This window comes from Sprattus sprattus, assembly GCF_963457725.1.
Source record: "Sprattus sprattus genome assembly, chromosome: 16".
Lineage (NCBI taxonomy): Eukaryota > Metazoa > Chordata > Actinopteri > Clupeiformes > Clupeidae > Sprattus > Sprattus sprattus.
In genome coordinates, this window is record NC_137914.1 from 13,619,601 (window position 1) to 13,642,166 (window position 22,566).

The 22,566-nt window shown below is 42.8% G+C and overlaps 1 protein-coding gene across 2 annotated transcripts; it reads right to left on the reverse strand.

The window, feature by feature from the left end:
- Positions 1 to 459: 459 nt before the first annotated feature.
- On the reverse strand, positions 460 to 22,503 carry grm6a (glutamate receptor, metabotropic 6a; the record flags this gene model as incomplete). Of its 2 annotated transcripts, none has more annotated exons than XM_080853494.1 (10): positions 460 to 702; positions 3,082 to 3,393; positions 5,128 to 5,751; positions 5,966 to 6,105; positions 7,991 to 8,191; positions 8,388 to 8,528; positions 8,880 to 9,034; positions 10,858 to 10,993; positions 11,352 to 11,568; positions 21,937 to 22,503. In XM_080853494.1, 10 exons carry the CDS (start codon positions 22,501 to 22,503, stop codon positions 460 to 462), a joined length of 2,736 nt encoding a protein of 911 aa, XP_080709620.1. The 2 variants fall into 2 exon arrangements, with proteins under 2 accessions (XP_080709620.1, XP_080709621.1); XM_080853495.1 differs by having other exon boundaries at positions 5,128 to 5,748; positions 21,937 to 22,335.
- Between the last annotated feature and the right edge of the window lie 63 nt (positions 22,504 to 22,566).

The following is a 22,566-nucleotide window of genomic DNA, read 5'->3' on the forward strand; positions in this document are numbered from 1 at the left end:
GTGAGAGAGAGAGAGTGAAAGAGAGAGAGAGCGAGAGAGAGAGAGAGAGAGAAACGTGAACAACAGAAGGGCAGGATTTGAAGGATACATATTGTGTATTTAGAGACAGCTTTTATTGACAGATTTATTTACTGTCATTTTAAATCCAGTTTTGACCAGTTTATTGTTCAAAAGTATTCAAATTTCTGTACTGAAACACCCAATCTTTTGAAGTCAAATAAATATGTATAATTGGCATTTTTTGTCAGCTTGTAGATGTCCTCTACATACAACATTACATGCAAAATCATAAGAAAGCTCACAAGAAGATTGAACTCAGATATGATAGATGTGATGCGCACAATGTTAGAAATGAGATTCATGCGGTTTGATATTGATATCCAATTGGTGGTGGTGGAGTTCCTTGAGGGACAGAAAACTCTGAGAAAATAGGATAAAGACAGAATCCCCTAAAGTAACCTACTGTGTCCTGTCAGGCTCAATTTTGGTCTCTCCGTTCTGCTTCTCGTTTATGGACTTCTGGGAGAGTCGGGTGGACATGGTGGCCGCCTGCACCACGGACTTGAAGCTGCGCTTGCGCTTCTGGACATTCTGCTCCGGGTGGAAGAGGATGACGTACACCTTGGGCATGTAGAGCATCCCCAGCGACACCGAGGCACTCAGGCTCATGGACACAGTCAGGGTGGTCGTCTGGATGTACATCTGGGAGAGGGGAAAGGAGGAGAGGAGTTTACATTTATTCGTTCTGCATGTGCTTTATATCCAGAGTGACTTAAAGCATAACGCAGATCTGCATTCTCATCCCTGGGTATCCAATCCTTGATCTTGGAACTACAGAGGAGTTCAGAAGGGTTTAATCACATGCTAAGTCCTTGGAGAGCTGTTTGCATGTGAGAAGTGAAAAGGAAGATTACAGTACAATAGTATGCACTACTGATACAGTTTTTAAATGTTGTTTTTTCTATTTTTGAATAGGACAAATTATCCGGTTTTGCACTGTCTTGGTCTTGGTCCTGGTTTTGAATTGACTCTTCTCTGGCCTCACGTTTTGATTTACCTTGCTTGTTTGCAGTATTAACCCCAGGTGGGGGAGCCATTGGGTTCTTGAGGAGAGCACAAGCACTGAGGTTCAGCAAATCCATACACCCACACACGCCCACCAAAGCTAAAGAGCCAGGCTTGGATGCTGGAAATCTTCACACAATGCAACAGTGATGGGGCTTTGAGAAAGGAATATGGGGTGACCTAAAACACATTTTCACAAGTACATGCCAAGGGTTGCGTCATTGCCTCAGCTCACCAAATATATATATATATACAATATTCCCCTGACTTGCCAATAGATATTTGTGGATGGTTAGCCGAGAATAAATACATCTGGATGTGCCTGTGGCACCTGGACAGTGAATGCCGCGGCAGAGCAGTTACTAATGCCCTAATTCCTAATTCCTCACGGCGGGAAGCACTCAGGTTTATTAAGATGGCTAAAGACATTGTTTCCAGTCTCCCACACAGTCCCCCCACCCATCAACCTGCTCCCACAATTAAGCTCCCAGAACAGTGCTGTTGGGTTGAACAGCTTTTGTCTCCATGTCATGGTGTGTGTTGTGGAGATAAAGGGAAAAATGAAACGTTTTTTCCCCCCTGTTCTGTGTGTGTGTGTGTGTGTGTCTCTCTCTCTCTCTCTCTCTCTCTCTCTTTCATTCTTTCCTTTTCGTGTGCCTCATCCACCCTTTCACGTCATCTCATTGCCATATCAAAGGATGCTTCAATAGGAGAAAAAAATAATGTTTCGCAATGCAACTTCAACTTGTTATCGGGAGCTTGGCAGGTTGTTCCCTACTTCAATGCCTGCATTTACAATGGAGTGCATTTTACATAAATTTCTACTTACGCACTTAACTATTTATGAAAACACAGCCATTTTCTGAAATGTGAATTTCTGCACTGTTGTGAATAGAGGTTGAGTCACTGGTAAATCCTTAGAAGGGAGTGTGGAACAACATTTTATGCTATAAAAATGTACATGTACATTCCTGCTTAAAGGTTTTGTATAGCTCTGTGTCTAATCATAAAAGGCAACCATTATTCTCTGTCAGTACGACGGTACAGTAGTGTAGTGCAGGCGGTAGGTTTTCTTTCCCTTCGTGGTCAGATGCTTCACTAAATTACCGCTATTCCAATCATCAGGACGCAAAACATGAAATTTCCTACATAATTCATCGACTTGTGGGGGTATGCTTGTGGTAGCTCATCTTTCAAGACACGCAACAAACATATACACGTCTTGGTAAGAGGCTTGGCCATCCACTTGAGGAGGGGGGTGCCCCGGAGGAAGAGCCCCAGGGAATCCTCTTATGGGGGGAAGGTACCGCTCAGTATATGAAACACAAGGACTAGCAGGAAGAATTTGATGGAGGTGCAAGAGAGCAAGACCAAGATTCTTGGCTATGGTCATTGCGCTGGTGGATTTTCTACTGCACTGCTTGGATTAGTTACTGCAGCAAATTTCGATTGGGTCAGGGCCCCTGGCTAACTAGCCATGTAATCCCTCCTAGATGTAGCTGGTCTGTGTAGTCTGTTCACACATGCAGCATGTTCTCTGTTGATTCTAGTAGCATTTCTCCACACTTACTCTGGGGATTACTCATGGGGTGTATGGCCTGTGGGGAGATGTATGAGAGTAATAAGGGCAGAGATGGTGGTCCCTTAACTCTAGCTTGGCATCTAAATTGTAATAAACAAGAAATAAGGTGTACTGGCCACACATATAAAATGGCGGAAAGCTCCAGCCCTGTTTCTAGTGAGGTTTTTGGGGGGTTGTGGAGTGAAGGTTACTTCTACAGTGTAGCGTGCTCAGTTCGCATCTATAATCCAAAAAGTACATGATACAAGGCCCACAAGGTAGCATGCAATGCTCTGACGAGAGCTTAGTTAGCTTTGCCTTGGTGTAATCGAATAAGCCACTTTGAGATGGCAGTGGTATGGATACGCTTATCTGATGATTCAATTTATTAGGCACTAAGATGGGCCACCGTCTTATCCAACCCCTCAGGACCATGTGGTGTGCTTTATAGATACCTTCTCAGTGGATTGTGCTGTGCCAAAGAAGATGGGTACAAACGCCAGCCAGACTATGCAGGTGGTATACATGGTAAATCCGATGGGCTTGGCCTCGTTGAAGGTCTCGGGCACGCCCCGGCTCTTGACGGCGTAGATGGTGCAGGTCACCATGAGGATGATGCTGTAGCTTAGGCAACAGATGAGTGACAGGTCGGACATGTCACACTTGAGGATTCCACGCGCCAGCTCTGGATTTACAGGTCGCAGCTCTTCATAGTCCACGATGGTGTGCGGGGGCACTACGCCGAACCACGCAAACACACCCACCACCTGTAAACATGGAGCTCCAGGTCAAAGTCGGCCCATGTATTAAACAGCATGGAGTGCACTGAAAGTTCTACTTGCAAGGCTGTAATAAATACAAATATAAAATAGCAAGAAACAAACTTACAAACTAACAGCAAAAAACTATGCCAAGAGTCAAAAACTAGAGTCAAAAGGTACATGGTTGGGACTGTGTGATGGTGTATAATTTAGATGAATTGCAAAAGTGAGCATGTGTTGGCATATTTTTCAGCTCTGTGTAATCCTGTATTTTAGATCACTAACCATCAAACCGACAATAGATATCCAAACCAGTCAAACGTCCATAAAGAAGACCACACCACCAGTCTACCAACTCCCAGTCAAAACACAAAAGGAAGGAGACAAAAACCAGACAGAGGTAGAATACAAAACGTCTGTGATGGCAAAAAAGCTGAAATCCATGCGAAAAAGTAAACTCAACTTCTTTGTGGAAGAACATTCAACACCTAAAATTAACACTCCCCCACCAGAAAGAGTCGAGAGTACTTGTTAACTGATGACAACAACAAAAAAGAAAAGAGAAGTAACTTAGTGGAAAGTTTTTTCAGCTTAGGGGGGTGTAGGAAGGTAAAAGGCAAAGCAGACGCAAGCTTCGGAGGAGACAGATGTTCCTGTCACCAAACTCGGCAGAGTCGAGCTCGCTCACGAGGGTCTCTGACACATCTGTGATCATGTGCTGGAGGAGGGGTGTGAGGCACTGCTCTGCTGCCAGTCACAGCCCTGCTAATCTCCTCTCAGCTCACTGGCTTTCACTGGCTCATCGGCATTATTCTCCAGCTAAGATCAAACTACAAAAAGGGTCTTTATCAATCATATTTTTTCATGGAGCGCATATATTTATCAGTGGGGAGTCTCATATGCCAAGTGAAGTCTTCTACTTGTAGAGCCAGTGTTTTTTTGGGGGGAGGGGTGCAAGGTTTTTTGCAATTAGACACAATGAGCTTACCTGATCTGACACACAACCTGTCCCTGTGTGAAATATTGCATGCGGACTGAACCATATAATACACCGACGCAGCAGATTCTGGATGAGTGCTTTTCTTGACACAGATGTCCACAGTGTCCTCTTAATGAACATATGCTACACATGTATATGCATATTGTATCTCATATTGGGAGGTGGTACACATTCAAATAGTCTCATATAGCCTATCGCAGTTAGAATTTCATATTTGGGAAAAACTATAATAACTAACCTGAGAGCTTGTATACAAAAAAAGGTCCGGCGTGCAATACATGTCACGCTCAAATAGATGTGTGATCCAAATCCCTCTAATATTCAAAGTAGGACATAACCCACAAACGAGGACAATTTTTCTGTGGCATAATTTCAAAGAGATCAATCAGAGCTGCTGCAAGCACTTCTGTGTGTGAGTGTGCATACCCAAGTGTGTTTGTGTGAGTGTGTGTGTGTGTGCATGAGTGCGTGTGTTTCTATGTATGCGTGACAGCGAGTTGTGGTTGCATAACGTCCTTTGACAATATTTGTTTGTGTCTCTTAATGTTGTTTGGTTCTAAATATGTGCTGTTGTGAAAATCTGTGCTGTCTCCCCTATATGTATGTCTAGGTTTCAGTATGAGCACTTTATATAGGCATAGGACATAAATATAATTGTGTGTTTGTGTGTCCTATATGTCAGTACATGACAGTATATTTTGTATACGTTGTTTATTTTGGGCCTGTGTGTTACCGTGTACCTGCACAGAGATGAGTATGAAAGTGATGACCAGCTGTGAGGTGGGGCTGATGAACTTGGGTGGCGAGACGGACTTCTTGCCCTGCTCGAAGATGCGGTAGATGCGGTTGGTCTTGGTCAGCGTTGCCGAGTAGGTGATGCACATCCCCAGGCCCAGCAGGAGGCGCCGGAGAGCACATACCACCACGCCCGGCTCTGCGATCATGAAGAAGGTGATGAGGTAGATGAGGAAGATCCCCGTCAGAAGCACGTAGCTGAGCTCTCGGCCCGCCGCCCGCACAATGGGAGTGTCGTTGAAGCGTATGAAGGTGATGACCACGGAAGAGGTGGCAATGATGCCCAGGATGGCTAAGAAGACTGGGATGATGGCCCAGGGCGAGTGCCACTCCAGTTTGATGATGGGCGTGGGCTGGCATCCTGTTCGGTTGAGCGTGGGCCGCATGTCGAAGGGGCACGACTCGCAGTTGAATTCATCCACCTGGTACAGGTAGCCATCGCACAGCTCACAGTGCCAGCAGCAGGGTACACCCTTCACCATCTTCTTCCTCTCACCTGGGTTGCAGGGGAAGCTGCACACCGAGTCGGGCACCAGCCGATTGCCCCCAGACCACTGCATTTCCTCCAGCTAACAAAGAGAGAGACAGAGAGAAGGAGAGAGACAGAGAGGGAGAGAGAGAAAGAGAGAGAGGTGGATAGGCAGCAATCAGGAGAGATGAAAGGAAAAAGATGAAGGTGAGAGCATCACACTAGCTTTTACTCATGCATCTATGACAAACATGCCCAAAACCATTTTATGGGGACGAGACTTGAATGGGTAAACAGAAATGGCGCGCATTTACATTGAGTCGCAGGTGATTGGTCCACTGGCCGATGGCTTTATAACCAGGACTGGAGATATTGCTCAGCTGGTACTGGAAGATGTCATAACGCCCTGGAGCATCTCCATTCTCATTGAACAGAACCCCAGTGCCCGCACTACCTGCACAAACACAAGACATTTCCAAATCAAACACAAGCCAGACTACCTGCAAGTACTCTACATCAAACCCACCAGAATACAGCAGGGATCCACACTGTTGAAACAAAACTCTCAGCCTCTGGCCCTATCCTCCAAAGGCTCAGAGTGATTGTATCATCCAGGCCAAATGGCTGTGATATTGCCAGTCAAAGATGAGTACTGTACATATGAAGACTCTTGAGGGCTCCCCTTGCACTTCCCCTCTCCAACCCCCCCAACCCCATCCCAGCCCTTTTGAGCTCTGCGTGCACATTAACCTCTCAGTACCACCAGCTGTTAGCGATGGATGCTCCAGCCATGCATACCCTGACGAGTTTAATATTATATACACTGCCGAACATCTATTTTTAAACTTTAATCAAGTCTTTCCCGAAAAAAAAGAAGAACATATGTTGAATGGAAGCTTGAACTGAAAGCCAGCGCCGGGGAACATCAGCAGAATCGTGGCGCTGAATGGGAATGGCGCTGTGGAGATGTGGCGGTGAGCACAATGCTCTCGGTGGGGTTGCATTTTCTCAGAAGCGCCTCAGATTCTGTGCGGGCGTCATTGCAGCCCTGCCAGGAGATTGTCCTCTCTAATCACTGATAAGCAACCTCAGCATTCGTGCAGCGCCGAAAAAAAGGAAAGGTGTTCCCTCTCCAAAAGATGACGGCTGCCTCATCTGGCATGCCAGCATAAAAATGAGGTCTTAACTGTTTTTTTTCCATATTCTCTGCCGCCCCCACCCTCCCCTCCTCCAACCGTCTCTCTCTCTCTCTCTCTCTCTCTCTCTCTCTCTCTCTCTCTGTCTCTCCTGTAACGCACATTGCTTGTTCGATTGATCCCCCTAAGGCATTCCAATCTGAGTGGGTTTTTCCCCCTCCTATTATTTTGGAAAAGATGTACACGTGTGCTCAAACACACACACACACTAAGCTACACTACACTGGCGCAGAGGGGGAAGTCTTAATGTGAATTCATTTCATCGAAAGCCTCTTACCCGCCAAAGGAGAAAGGGAAGATATATTATTTCTTAAATGAGCTTGGGGCGAAGGGTGGGTTCTTGTAGTTTGAGAGGAGAAAGCGAGAGGAGTGAGGAGAAAAAGAGGGGAAAGGGAGAGAGAGAGGGAGAGAGAGAGATGGAAAGATAGATTTGGGGAGTACGAGGGCACTACAGAGGTGTCCTCTCAGCATAGCTTCTATTCCTCAGTAAAGAGAGTTTTTTCGCCTCAAGTCAAAGTCACAGAGTTGTTGATGTAGAGGGAGCCAAGGCCATCAGTGAAGAACAACTTCTAAAGCAAAACTTCTACAGACTGACTGCAAAAACATGTATCTCGCTAAACAACAACCAGAACAGCATACCAAAGGGTGCCTTTTCACAAAAAGAAATACTAACAGCAGTAAAACTCTCACATTTTAAATCTTATATATGATCGTAGCTAAAGTACACATGCAGTATATTTGAAAGGATGTCACCCAGCTGTATCACTTCTAAATTTTAAATACATGATAATAATACTGTTGTTGTTGTTGTTGTTGTTTACGGCTTCTGTATTTATGTTTTTATTTTAATATGCACTTCGAACTTGAAAGCATATATCTACAGCTTCCTTGTGGCTTACTCACAACTCTAATCAAAAATAAGAATCAAATCCTACACACCAAAAATGAAATCCTATAGCTATAACAGAAAGCATATAATCTCATTCTCACAAATCATACGACATGTGACAAGGACAAAAACAAACATTTGTTAATCTCAAAATGATGTTAGCAATGCATTCTGTGCCAAGATTTGGGACTGATATGAGCAGGCTCTCTGAATGTGTTAGATAACACAGATTAGCTACTATTTTGGGTTCTTACCATTGAAGCTCACCGAGCGTATGTATTTAAGCAACATGCGTCCCTCCACTGGGTCCATCTTGTCACAGACCCCTATGGATCCAGGGCAGAGGTCCAGATGCATGGTGTGCAGGGCATGGGCCATGGCGTAGACAGCATCAATCACAAACTGCACTTTTCCTTCCTGTTCATAGGGAGAGTCACGGCCTATCCTCTCATTACCTATGATGGAAAGAAACGGAGAGAAATAAGTATGGAGAGGTGGAGAAACAGAAAGGCAAATGGATAAATGGAGTGACAGAGTAGAGTGTAGAGAGAGAGAGAGAGATAGAGTGATGGCATGGAATGACATCCACAAATAGGTTGATAAAGTGATCATCAAAATACTTAAATGCAAGTACATCCAATACATCCTTACCTGTGCATTTTTTCTTTTCACTGTCGATTTTGATACCTGGTCGTGTCAGTTTACATCTGAAGTCATCTTCCCAGAACTCAGCAAACCAGATATTCCTGCGGTTGTTTTCCAGAGATCTGGTGGTAAAGTACTGGTCAAATCCTGCAGCAAAGGGAAAAAAAATCAATCTTGTAAAACTCTTGGGGCCCTAATTTTATTGATGGGCAATGCGGCTGGCAGCATGCAAAGTCCGCCACACAAAACCTAAAGCTAATGTAACAATTTGGTAAAATCATTTTGCTAATTTCATAACATGAACAAGATTCTGGATGCTGGAGTGTGTCAGACGTTCAGACACGTGGGAGTTCCATGTATAAATGAATCCCTTCAAATCAACACCTTTTTTTTTATTTTTTTTTACACACACCTTTTTCTGTGAAACCTCTACATGATTTTAGCTGTAGTAACCCTGTACAAAGCTGAAATCATGCAGACACCTCTAAACCTCCTTACCTTCAATGGAGGCCCTTTTTGGTAGGATAGTGACAGCTCCCTCTGCCATGTCTTCCTGGTCCAGGATTGGTGAGATCTTTGCTCCCCAGCTGTCTGAGCCCACAAATAGGAAGTGACCTGTGAGGTTTGCCCTCTTTGCTGCCTCCAGGACCCGTCTATATGAGAGAGTTACAGGAAGCAATTGGCTTATACGGTGACCTCCATCTCTCAAACAACCGCATAGCTCTGTAAACTTTAACTAATGACACTGACGCTGTGATGTTTATGGCAGAGGACTTCCAGGTTGCAAGCATGAACCTTGAGGTGGATCAATTCATTATGTCTCTATCAATGCTGTACAATGGGTACATTAGTGTGGTGGGGGAAACCAATCTGCAATATTTCACAACAATCCACATTACCACATTGAATTACATCTGCACCAACATGTACAACAAACAAATTTCATAGATTTAATTTCAAAGAAGGAAATAAGTTTACGCTATTACCATCTAATATCCACATAAAAGATTGATGTGCTAAATATGGATAACACATCATTGAGAAATGATGATAGCCAACAGCCATCTAATTAGGGTGAATCCTCATTCATCAGAGGCAATTAATACCAGTGTGGGATTGACAATTTATATTACACTATCCAGCAGCCCTTCATCCAGTCTAGCAACTGATGTGCTTTAATGAGGAAGAAAGCAGAGGCTAGGACTGAGTATGGACCCATTAGAGAGAAGTGTCATTACTGTATTTCAGGGGTTTGAAGCTCTTGAAGTACAACATGGACACTGTGTGCAAAAAGCATTTTCCTTCCCGGCCGAATGATTAATAGATCGAATGATCAGTGTATCACATGGTCTTTGTATATGTTTTTCATTGCTCAATTCATCATCATACAAAAAGGCTACACTGTGTGGACCTAATCTACAAGCTTCTCATAATCCCCCTGATCATACTTAGGAAACAGATTGCACTAATTACCAACATTTGGCTCTCTGGAAACGTTGACAGCTGAAAAAACACTGACACAAAAACAGCTTTTTCTCCCTGCTGTTAAGACGCGGTAATCAGGCAGAAGAGGAAGACCAACACAGCGGTACAAAGACTAGGTGATCAGCTACAGAGAACATTAGGTGACACGGCTGCCTCTCCCACCGAGACTGCTGGACAGCTGATGCCAGACTGGATCATGCCTTTGTGGTTTGTGTGCACATCTCAGGATGGCCAGGGAGAGAAACACACTGCTGATCTGATTTAGCTGCAGATAGGAGCAGCTGTGTGCTTCATTAGTAGTCTACTTTGGTCAACCTGGAAGGCAGATTTCCCCACGGCATTTCTCATGCTTATTGTTGATAGGTTTTTTTTTCAGTCTGAAAAAGGTTAGCCAAATGTGAATTGCCCAGCTCTGATAAATTGTTTAGAGAAAGATCAATTCACACTACTATAGCCTAATATTACACCTATTGCATTAATATTGCATTATAACTCAAATGATTTTTTAATTCTACATGCATTCAAGTCCAACCTTAGTTGTATAGTGACACTTGGTCATGTCCCTTGTAATATTCCTTGCCTGGGTTCCTAAATGGACATGTATCCATGTTTCCTTTCCCTAGAACATGTACAGCCAAGGGGTTTTACCAATAGACTTACAACATAAGTTCCATGAAGCTCATGAAGCTGGCTTCAGTGCACAGTAAGAGAAAAGGCCAGCGCTTTTTCCTCAGGCCGTGAAGAGGGAAAACGCCCGCACAAAAGACAGCTGCAGGGGACAGTAGGGAAACGTCCCTGACCACGGCTCCACTGCCAGGAGGTATACCAAGATTAAAGGAGTGAGACACTGTGGGGCAATAGGGAGTCCTGCCCAGCAGGTGGAACGGCTACCTGAACATCTAACGAGCCTACATTCTGACTCCGAGGCAATTACACAACATTCAAGTCATTACCAGCCGCGCAAAATACCGCTGAGACTCTGATCACTTACTTGATGTCGTCCTCACTGGCAAATATAATGACTCCACGTGCGTTCGAGGTCTCCATCAGCCTCATAATGGCCTTGTCAAACGTTCCCGGTTTTGGATCTCTTGGGATCTTCAACGACTGGGCGATGCACAGACCTCCTTAAAGTGGAAAGTGAAATTGGATTCTGTGAAACTGAACCTCAGGGTTTAAGAATAAATGCGAGAGCTCACATCATTCATGCATTTCATCACACTGACATATTCACAAATAATAGATTGTGAAATCTTATCAAATGTGCTTATTTTATCTTCTTTATAAACTGTACACAGGCACAGTATTTTCTTGAAATCATGTTCTCTCGATTATTTGCACAAAAGAAATACACTGTTTTAAGGCTAGTAACAATGTAATTAGATCTATTTGAGAAGTTGTGTTTTGGGAACAGTGGAAAATACTATAGTTCTAATCTACAATTTGTATTTATGCATCGCCATTTGGGTATTGTGATGACTTTACCTGCCTCGCGAGATATCTGGATGAAGGCATCAACTCCACTCTCCCCGTAGTTGCCCTCCGACGCCACCGTGGACACGTAATTCCACCCCATCGCCTTGACAATATCCACCATGGCCTGGGCTTGGTAGGAGTCCGGCGGCACCACACGGGAGAAGTATTCGTAACGGTTGTGGTCACTCAGCTCCGGGGAGGTGGATGCATAGCTGATCTGAGGGATCTGGTAAATGTGTAAACATAAATATATTTCATTTAAGCAACATACACCTGATGAAATGGGAGCATATGACATATTAACCATGTTATTCATCACACCGCCGCTTGTCCTCTATACTTGGGCCTATCATATCATGCTGTTTAGCCTGCAGGCTATGCCAATGAGAACTTCTGTATATTACCACAATGTGTTATTCAACTGTTGATGACATATTGCCTACCAACGCTTGCAAATGCACACAACATATCCACCACTGCAGAACTATAATAATGTTGGTTGAGGTTGAGGGTACATGAGCTGAAACAATGATTTCATTTTCACTCTGTTCTTCTTCTCTTAAAAAAGTCCATATTCATAATTGCACGTTGCTATCTCTTCCTGAATTGTGGCATGAAGTCTACATTCATATCTAATCATTCACCCCTCCACTTGATAGTTACTAATCTACTCTGCTTCAGCTGTGTATTCTGGGAAAATTAATTAGTCAGAGGCATGATATGATTGGCAACATGATGGTCTCAAATGATCTTTAAATTACCACATCTGCATTGTCAGGACATAAATAATGAATCTGTGGTTCTTATGCCTTGTACAGGTGACTGTTGCTTTGGATCCTTTGCTTGTATATGGCTTGCTAGTGCAGTGTAGGTATCTGCATGGATAGGCAGTATTTCTGACAGGTGTATGTAAAATATGTATTTGAAATAACTAAATTGTATTTTGTATTTGTTTGGCCTCAAAAAAATGCTTGTAATTTGTATCCAAGTAGTATAGTGTTCAGTATAGTCTTCAGTAAAACATGAAGAAAATGTATACATCAGCACACATCTTTGGGAAATAGAAGGATACGCTGCGCACTTGGCCAATGCTTGTTTTTGACACATGGCCGGTGAAAGATTTGTGTATGATAGGGTGGCAGTATGTAACCTGCATGTAAAATTTTGAAAGGGTGCAGGCATGTTTTTTGTAGCTCTCTGATTGGATAACAATACATCTGATGTATGACCTTTGCCTTCCTGACATGGCTATGGTCATCTAGCTGGCTTGAATAATTCCCATCATGGAACAGTCCAGTTCATGCCTTGTCATAAGATTATCAAATGCTCAAATATGCCTATGTTGAGTGGAAGTTTGGGATATGATGCTATGTACCCTTGCAAATATATGTTTGTATTCTAAAAATACAATATACTGTAGTTTATCTTAAGGCATATTGTTGTTGCTGTATTTTGCATTTTATTTAGATACTTTTACTACTTCAGTATTTTGTATCTCATCACAATGCATTTTGATGTATTTTTGCTCATCCCTGTGCATCAGGGGTAGTTTTGGTGCTGGGCTACAGAGAATGGAAACGAGAGGAGACCAAAGGTAGACATGGGGGTGTGAGAGAAGGGAAGGAGCGGAGAGGCTGAGAGACCATTTGACAGATTATCTGTGAGGATTAGAGAGGTTTTAGTTAAATTAAGTTAAGCACAGAGGGAAAAGAGACAGAGATCAAGAGACAGGACCAGCATTTCTCACATTTAAATCCAAATTATGCTGAATTCTAACCACTCACTCACATTCAGAGACCCCCCGCTTCCCCTCGTGCCGAAAACATAGAATCCTTCACATGTGGACATTAAATCAATGTCACACGGGGGCGTCATTAACAACGCTGTTATGGGATGGAAATGACCATTTGTGCAGGACATGCTTCGTGACCATGGGTGCGGTAACGTTTGGGAATAATTAGTTTCTGCATGCCATCACCTCGGGGCCCGACCCGACACATAGGAATAATACCTTGTCCTAATTCCGGAGCACTGGCTGAGAAAGACTCAATATCAGAAAGTGTCACTTTCATTCAGCTGAGGGACTTTGATCCAAATCCAATCTTTTAATCACCATAATGGCCCCTGTCTACAACAACCTAGACAATGTCTGCTGGTCTGTCAGTCTGTCCGTCCATCTGCCTATCTGTCTATCCATAGGCCAATTGGTGTGTTGATCTGTCTGTGTGTTTGTTTGACTGCCTCTGTTCCTATTTTTCTGTGCAACCCCTCTCTTGATCTACCTGCCTGTTTGTTCATCTGTTCCTCTGTGTTGTGTTGCTGTTGCTCTGTTTCCTTATGCATGTGGTGTTGGTTGTGGTGTTGTCCATGCCTCCGATCTGTGAGCCTTTGTTTCTTTATTTATAAGCCTGTCCATGCGTCTCTATGCCTTGTGTTATCTTGACTATATGTAGTACAGTTCTGTGTGCCATCTATTTGCCTACCAGGAGATGAGGGTATGAGAACATGTTTACATGCTTCCTTGACTGTCTTGTCATCAGTTTTTAATGTAGTTTGTTTGTGTCATCTCTCTATCTTTTTTATTATTCAGCCATAAATAGTATTTGGCATTCAGTAAGAGATTGCAGCAGAGGTGAAGGAAAGTTCAGTTAAAGTTTGGGCATCCCTCCATCTTTGCTAGCAGTGCTCCACCTCAGATTCAGTGCACGTAGAAATAAACCTAGCCATTTCACCCTGAAGCTACAATTATGGTAATTAATGAGTTTCAAGAACTATTTACAACCTCCCACACCGCTTCTTGGTCCCCTGGCTATGTCATGAAGGTGGAATTTACATGTAAAAGTCATAGAAGAATGTTTTTGCTTTTTTCCTGAGATCTACTGCATACTTATGACAAACACACGTTTTAGCAACACAACACATTACACAAAACACGCTGCAAATTTAGACAACACAACACATTACAGAAACATGTAGCAATTACACCAAACATCAACAAAAGTGTTTCCAGAGGACACTTAAATGTGAACAACACATTTGGACTGTGAAACCTGCCATGATATCTATAACATTAATAGAAACTTTTAGAACCAAGTTAAACTACCGGTAGGTTTTGCTGACATGACTGATTAAATTAAATCTATGACTTTCACTGGGAAAAAAGGCTCTGTTTTTGAAGATATTTAAACTCAAATATCCACTGATATGAATCGTTTTCGGGGATATGGGCCAACCCAGATGACAAAAGGCCAGTGGACCACTGTCGTCCCACTGGGGGCAGAGCTGGTAGCCCGCTGCCCTTTTGCTCCTTGTTTTTTGGGGCGGGCCACTGGTGAGTTACATTGAGCCCATTTTGCCACTTGCTTTAAAACCGTGTTTTCTTTATTAATTTCTTCTTCTTCATTGATTTTCACTAATCCTTGTTGTTGTTGATGTTACCATTGTGTAATATAAGTTTTTTATTTGACCATGTCATTTTTCTATGTGAGAGCCTTTTAGTACCATGAACTTCTTCTGTTTAGCAGCTGACAGTAAATAAACTATGCCAAGGATATGATTAAGAAATTCCAGGAATTGTTACCATTTTTATTATTAGTTTTTTTATGATTATTATTAATAATAAAAGTTATTTTCTTAATATCCACGGCCAATTAAACTAAAGATGATAGTGGTCAGAGAGCAGACCAGAATTCACCGGTGGATGGATATATGCTTGCTATCTGTGAACAAGCTCCAGTTGTCATATATGGACCATGTCTGAACTCCGGAATGGAAGCACATCGGTACGTGTAATATACAGACTTTGAATATTCCCCTTTATAGGTTATCTGTCATGTCCAACGTATCTATAAAAAGAAACATCTCCGTTTAAGGGAACTGATGACAGGGCATGATCAGTCTCTGTAAATGGGACATATTGGATGAGTATAGGTCTACTCCCTGGAACCAGCTGTTATTTTCAGTTTTATCATCTCTCTTTGAGACTCAGGCCTACCTTATCTGACGCTTTAAAACAATCCAGCAGTGACTATTTTCAGGCAAGTGGTCCTACTGCATAAAGTTAAATGCTTGATGCTCAATTTCAATATAAAGACCATGAACATGGCTGACCTCTAAATGTTTTAAAGACATTTATGTTTTGTTAACTTAAAGCAGACAAAACAAATAACTTGTTTACTTTATTTTCGAATGAATAATTCTCATAATTATTTGTATTAACTTTACCAACTGTCATGCATCATATAAAGGAAGAATGTTTTGCTAACTGGTTAAAAAACTATTAAAGTGAAAGCAACTATTAATGTTATTGCTACCTTACATTGGTGTTTCACACATAGACAGTGAATGTGTCCATCTATTTTGAGTGTTCTCTGGAAACACTTTTTCTACTACACTTCTTCTGCTATTTCGCGCGTAATGTGTTGTGTTGTCTGAATTTGCAGCATGCTGCACATGTGTTGTCAAATTGATGATTGTTTTCTTAATGTGCTTGTTTTTATTTGGATGTGTTTTCTTAAGGTGCAGTGTGTTGATCTCACTAGAGCCATGATTTTACCATTCTTCATTCACAAAACCTTTTGATAGGTAGGCCACCTACATTCCTGAGATGTTCAGGAATGATTCCTGATCTGAACACAGTTTACCCCCGAATATTTGAGGTGTTTAGTATATATATAAATACTTTCAACAACACATTTGAACATCTGATTGTAGGCTGTAAGCATATAATGGCTTTGGAAAGCGTCAAGGAGGAACAGAGGGTTTGGCTGATTCTCACCCAAGGCAGGGTTTAACCTACTCTTTTCCTGTCAAACTGGCTTCAGGAGGCAGACAGGAAAAGGTTTCATTACAGCCTGCTTACTATTTTAGCTTGACATCTGAGGAAACCTGTCAGCCCTTACAGACTATGGGCTTGCGCAGATTTAGAGGATTTGGGGTACTCTTTAACTACTGCATTTTTAATGGCGAGAGAAATAATTAAATATACTTTTTCAGATAAATATTCTTTCCCATACACCAAGAAGAAAATACATGTATTTTTAAAGATGTGCGTTACATTTTAACTGTCAGGCCAAACAAATGTGCATCACTTCATGCAGATCAAAGAGTCTGTGTTTAAATCGGTGTTTTAATCAGTTACCTTTCATGTAGTTCAAGTCATCTGGCCAACAGCCAAATTGTTGTTGCTGCTGGACCAGATTGGCATGGATTCATACCAAGCCTCAGCCAGATTCAGTCCTGACACAGCCACTCTCTGTTAATCATCTGTGGCATTATGCTCCACTTAAAAAACATCAATCCAAGACCATGGCATCTCATTGGACTGTGCTGTTGTTCATAGTTTCAAAATAATAGCAAGCAACTACAAAAAATGCCCCATATATCATATTAATGCCCATTTGTCTTTAGAGTAATCTAAATGTACTAATGATCTATTGCTCCTCACAATTAGTAAGAGGACCTGAACGCTTGCATTTTATCACACATTTTTCACAGGCGGTTAGAGAAGCCAATCAGGCAGCAAGTCTTTCCCCACTCGTCCCTTTCATCGCACTAAATATAGCCTGCAGTGTCTGAGACGCTGCCATCGGCTTATTGTCCCCCACGTCTTGCCTAATTCTCTTGCTAACAGCTGGCTGATGTGTTATCTCCCTCCCTGGCTCCTGCTAAATGGCTTATTGTGAGGAAAGTGTTATTAAGCTGTGCAATGTATGACAACCAGTCAGCTCGCATGGGACAGTGTTCTGTTCATGCATCTTTGTAGGTCTCGGCTTAAGGCCTGGAGTTTCCAAAGTTTTGTTTCCACTTTGTTTGGGTATTGTAAGCCATTACTGGCGTTCAATAATTTAGTGCCAAGGGCGTTTTAGACAGCAATAATTCAACTTGGCTACTTCCCCCCGTTGTGACAAAAGCCTGACAGCGATGCATCTCCGTGACTGAGAAAGATGCTTCGTTCTCATGCCCAGCAGGTCAGTCGAGATGTTGAACAGCATCCACCGTGCAAAAGCAACAGCAGGCAAATGACCAAATGCCAAGACCAAATTCTCAAGTAATGTCTTTGTATTCAGTGCTTGTTGTTTTTGTTCGAATCTGACGTTTTTTTAGAGGACAGTTTTATTATGTTTGAAATAAGCACTCTGTTGCTTACATGTCACCAGAAAGTACAACTTTAAATATAAAACACATGCATTTAAATAACATTAATAACTGAACAGTTTACGATGTTTTTTCTGTTCATGAATTAAAAGATACAAGACCTCGATGCTACCATTAACCTAGCCAGAGTTCTGAGTATGGAAAGCAGAATATCCACAGCACTTCCTTGAACTCAGACAGCGATGTCTGCTCATTAAAAAAACATGTAGTTTGTTCCAAGCACAGTCCATCTTCAGTCCTCTACGAACGGCTGAAGTGCAGCCTTATGAAATTTACACAACCAGCCAGCAAATATCAGTCCTTGTCTGACATACTGCAACTGGAGTTGACAGTTACTGCAATATTGTTTTTCTTTCCCTATGCATCACTCCCATGCTGTCCCTGTAATCTAAATAAGTGCCAAACAACGGTGAGAGGGTGCATGACTGCATGTGGAGCTACATGATTTGCTCTCTGTTATATCATTTACCAGCAGGGCATTTAAGGTCTCTGCTCTCCTCATTTGCAGTAGTTGTGTCTTAAGCAACTTTAGAGGAAATGAGACAAACTGACAGAATTCAGTGAGTCTGTGCCTCCTCTTTTGTCAGAGATACTGAAGAATTATTAGCTCAGAATATGCAAAGCCAGAGTTATTTAGGAGATTTGCCTCAGGCTCCAACCTCACTGTTCAAATTTGAGCTTCATCCCCCAAATATTTTGAAGATAATTCCAGGTGTGCTGCTCAGAATCAGAAAGTATCGGGACATATCAGAGAATATTCTGGAAAAGTTTGGTGCTTGAGCACAGCTCAGAACACTATTAGTTTCAGGATGGTTTTGTTCTTGACTTTCATGTGTAGGCCTACATTAAAGAATAGTAACTATCTTGAACAAAGTTCACCTTCAACTTGCTGTCACTTACTGTCAGCTTGTGCTATGTAACAACCACACAGGGTTTAAAGAGATTAGAGTGTGACTGCAAGAATTAAATATAGTCATAGTTTTTTTTCCCAACCAGATAAAACTTCCACATATTATGTTTTTCATGTAAAGAGACATGTCCTTGTCATTGAGATTGTCAGTGGGGTTCTTAAGACTTCTTTGGAGTTGGACACCATTTTACAAGGACCCAAACTGATTCCATCTGAAAAGTACAAAGATCCTATCCTTGGAGGCGCCACTGTAGATCTTTGGAAAGGTTGTTCTGTTGCGAGAATGTACCACAGAATGTGTAGTCATAGGAGGGGAATTCATGAAGTCCATGAACATTCTTAGATGTTTTTCTTCAAAGCAAAAAATGTTTTTTTTTTCCACTTCTCCAGATTAACAACAAAGGACATTTGTCCTGCTCAAGGCTGACATTCCAGTGCACGGCTCACACCATAAATGCCACCAGGCAAAACCTGGAGACCTATAATGCAACCTCTTGAATGTCACCATGGCTCATCTAAACGACCAACATGACTCATCTGTGCACATAGCCAATCAGCATTCTTTTCACTGGAAACCATTGCACACAGTCCCTCAACCTGACTTGCTTGTGAATCACAAAACAAGAAATTGGAGTGAAAACACCATTAACAAATAAACACACAAAAATGTGTCTTACACTAATGTTTGAACGCGCAATGAGGTGCTTTGTCTTGCTTGAAACGGACCCAGGCCTATTTGAAGGCAAAACAAAATAAACAAAATGAGGTGATCAGCAAACCTTTGTTTTTTTGCCTCACTGAACAACTACGAGGTCGGAATTATATCTCTGTGTGCTTCAATGCTTTTTTATCACACAAATGCAAAAAGCTTTTTTTTTTTTAATGAAGATGCAGGGCCAATGTTCTCTCCTGTTCCTCTTTTATCCATTGTCTGCTTCCCACAGTATTTGCTGAATTTAATTAGTGCCTTGTCTTCTGACAGCTGTCCCCATACGCGACATCCTTTTGTTTCAAACCTATTCTCACGTAGCGCTACTTGAATGGACAAGTTCATCCTTTAAAATAAAGCCATCTGACACGTTTCCATGAATAAATCTCATCATTTTCAATCTTTTCATTCGTTGCCATGATTTCCTTTCATCTAAAAATGGAAACCGAGCACCGACTGGCAATTCGAGACAATGCTTCTGTCTTTTTCAAAATAACGCAGTTGTGGGTTTTTTCTTTACTTATTTTTTTAACTTGAGGAGGGTCACTAGAATAGGCATGTGTTGTTTGCCTAGACTGGTAATTCATCCACACAGTTAGTGAATACCACTTAAGTAGCACAGGTATCCAGCCATTTTCCTCCAAAAAGAGATATGAGCTTGAGCCATCACAGAATAATATCTAAAGACGGAGGCTAATGGTCAAGCTAGTGAAATAAGAGGACTATGACTCTAATACACGCATGCTTGGATGGCTCGTTTGAGGCATGTTAAACTCTGCCTTCTCGTCCATCCCATTATGGAGCGACTGAGAAAGCATGATAAATCCATCAGCCAGTCAGGTCTCATAAAATCAATTTTGCTTTTCCCCTGCGACAAAGGAGTGAAACACGAACAAGCATCCCTAACAATACTGTCCCCCTTTCGCCTTTTAATTTCTTATATAAGACCCATGTAGGATGGGATTTTGTTCTTGTGGAAGCTCAAGAAAAAAGGGAAATACTCAATAAGCTTTCAGTAGGGTGTAAATCTCCACATTAGTCATGGAGATTCTACATTTTTCCTCCGTTCTGGTGCAGTGTCCAATGAGTGCCAGGAGTCGCTACACAGAAGATAAAAAAAGATTGAGAGAGTCTGTGCTTCATATCTCCACTCACATTTTGATGGCTCATGTGGCCATGGACGGGAGGGGGATTGAGCTGTATCACTGACTGAGTGAGTGAGTGAGAGAGAGGGATGTCGCATGGAACAAGCTGACCTCAAAGATGCCTGATTGAAAATACTATCTTTATTCTTTGAGAAATTTGTTGAGAAAAAAAACAACAAAGGCACTGCCTTTTGATTTTCACAAAGTTTGTCGTGCCTTGGATCACACCCTTCCCCGCCTGCCAACAAAACCCGAATCAAAACCCAAGGCCCTGGCATTGTGCTTTTTCACTTTCCCGGGGCCTCGTATGCATGATGTGGTGCTTTATTCTCCGTCCCAATTCAGCTAAATCCAGTGACAACATCGGGCAGCGTTCAAAAAGAACGTGTTGGATGGTTTGCATCACAAATTTGTTGATGCTGTTCAGGGCTCATACATATTTATCGTTTATTTTTTATTTGAAATGTGAACTCGCTGTCAAAATGCACAATCAGTATGCAGAGCGTGTGTGGGCTATTGAGCCTTTATCGCACCTGGTGAAGGGGGTGTTGTTTACACTGGTGGGTTTTGTAGTGGCAGTATTTCACAAAACACCTCCCATGGCCTCCCAAACCTTCCCAATACACATGCAAAAAAAAAAGCTGACCTTAGTTTGTCACTCTGGTGGTTGTAATCGCATAGTGCTACGAAATATTTTACAAGCAAGACTAAGCCTCAGTCAGGGGAGAAGTCTCTCATCCAGTATACAGAATTTCCTCCCACTCTGCAGTTATCTGCAGTTCTTCCCCTAGACCCCGTGTTTAAAGAAAACAACAAAAAACAACACCAGAACCAATTCGATGGACCCTGGAGACAACCAAAGAGGCATCAGGCCTAAAACGCGATTAGTTCCAGCCTCTAAATCCTCATTGTCATTTAACTGCAGTTCCAGACCCCCAGGAATTCTAACAGGCAGCCCAAACAGTTGGAGTGGCCAACTGTCCATTTCAAAGGGAGATTGGGAGGGCGTTGAGGAGAGGGGGGGTGGGTCTGAATCCTGAGGCAGCGGTCAGTGTGACCCTTTCATGTCGAACACGATGCACCATGACCCCTTCATCCAAAAAAGGCACATTTAATTAGTGAGGCTTTCACAACGTATTTGAGAGATTTTTGGGATGTATTTCAAGTAGCTCAAGAGAATCTCATGTAAGATCCGTCGTGACAGCATGAAATAGAATGGTGGATCGAAATTTGTACCTCCAAATGCCTGCCTCCTCTGACTCATTCTGAGGGCATAGCAGGTCCAATTTCTCTAAATGTTGTGACATTCAAGTAGACTAAATGTATATCTGTCAGAATGAAGATTTTCATTTACATCACAGTATTAGCAGGGAAGGTGCCAAAAATGTGTATGTATGCTTGTTCACTATAATCAACGTCAGACACCATAACACACCATAGAGTCATTTGTCATGACATGATATCTAATTCTGTTAAAACATTGGGGAGTATCCTCTGATTTTTATCCTATGTTTATATTAATTTGGGTTTCAACTGTGAATGGTTTGCGGTTTAGATTCCTTTCTGTTCCCCATCAATGGTGTGGACAGGTGCTTGACAAATGTGACATTTTGACAGCTGGTTTCAGAGTGAGGGTAAGGAAAGCGCACATGCCATATCGTTGGCTACTCTTACCTCAAAGAGGCGCAGCACGTTGGCCACCATGATGGATACGGAGCTGGCCGAGGCCCCAATGACTCCCACCACACGCTCTGGCTTGCGTATGATGGGAGCCTCGCCATTGGAGCAGCGTATGTCCGATGTGTCTTTCTGGATGAGGGCCTGCACGAAGGTGAGCGACTGCTCCAGCGCGTAGGTGTCCCTGGAGCACGTGTCCAGGATGCGGGCACCTAGCGTGATGTTGGGCAGCAGCTCTGGGTCACTGTTGATCTGGTCCAGGGCGTACAGCATGGCCTCCATGCGGTGGATGCCCTTCTCCTTCTTGATCTCGCCACAGGCCACGCCCGCGGGGCCCTTGGAGTGCACGGGGAAGAGACCGCCCAAGGTGATGTCGCCTTCGATTTTGATGGAGCGTGGGTGCGTGGGCTGGTGTGCCCACACCTCTGCCCCGGGGCCCACCAGCACCCAGATGACCCACAGGAGGGACGGCCATCGGGTCGGGCCATAGCTGCTAAACCCGAACCCTGACACCCAGACCTTGCCATAGTGGAGGAGTGGGGATGTGGGCGGATTCGTTGTCATGCTGCTGCGACTGAAGGGACCCAAATTGCTCACCCTCTGCCTGAAGCACCTGCAAAAGACAAA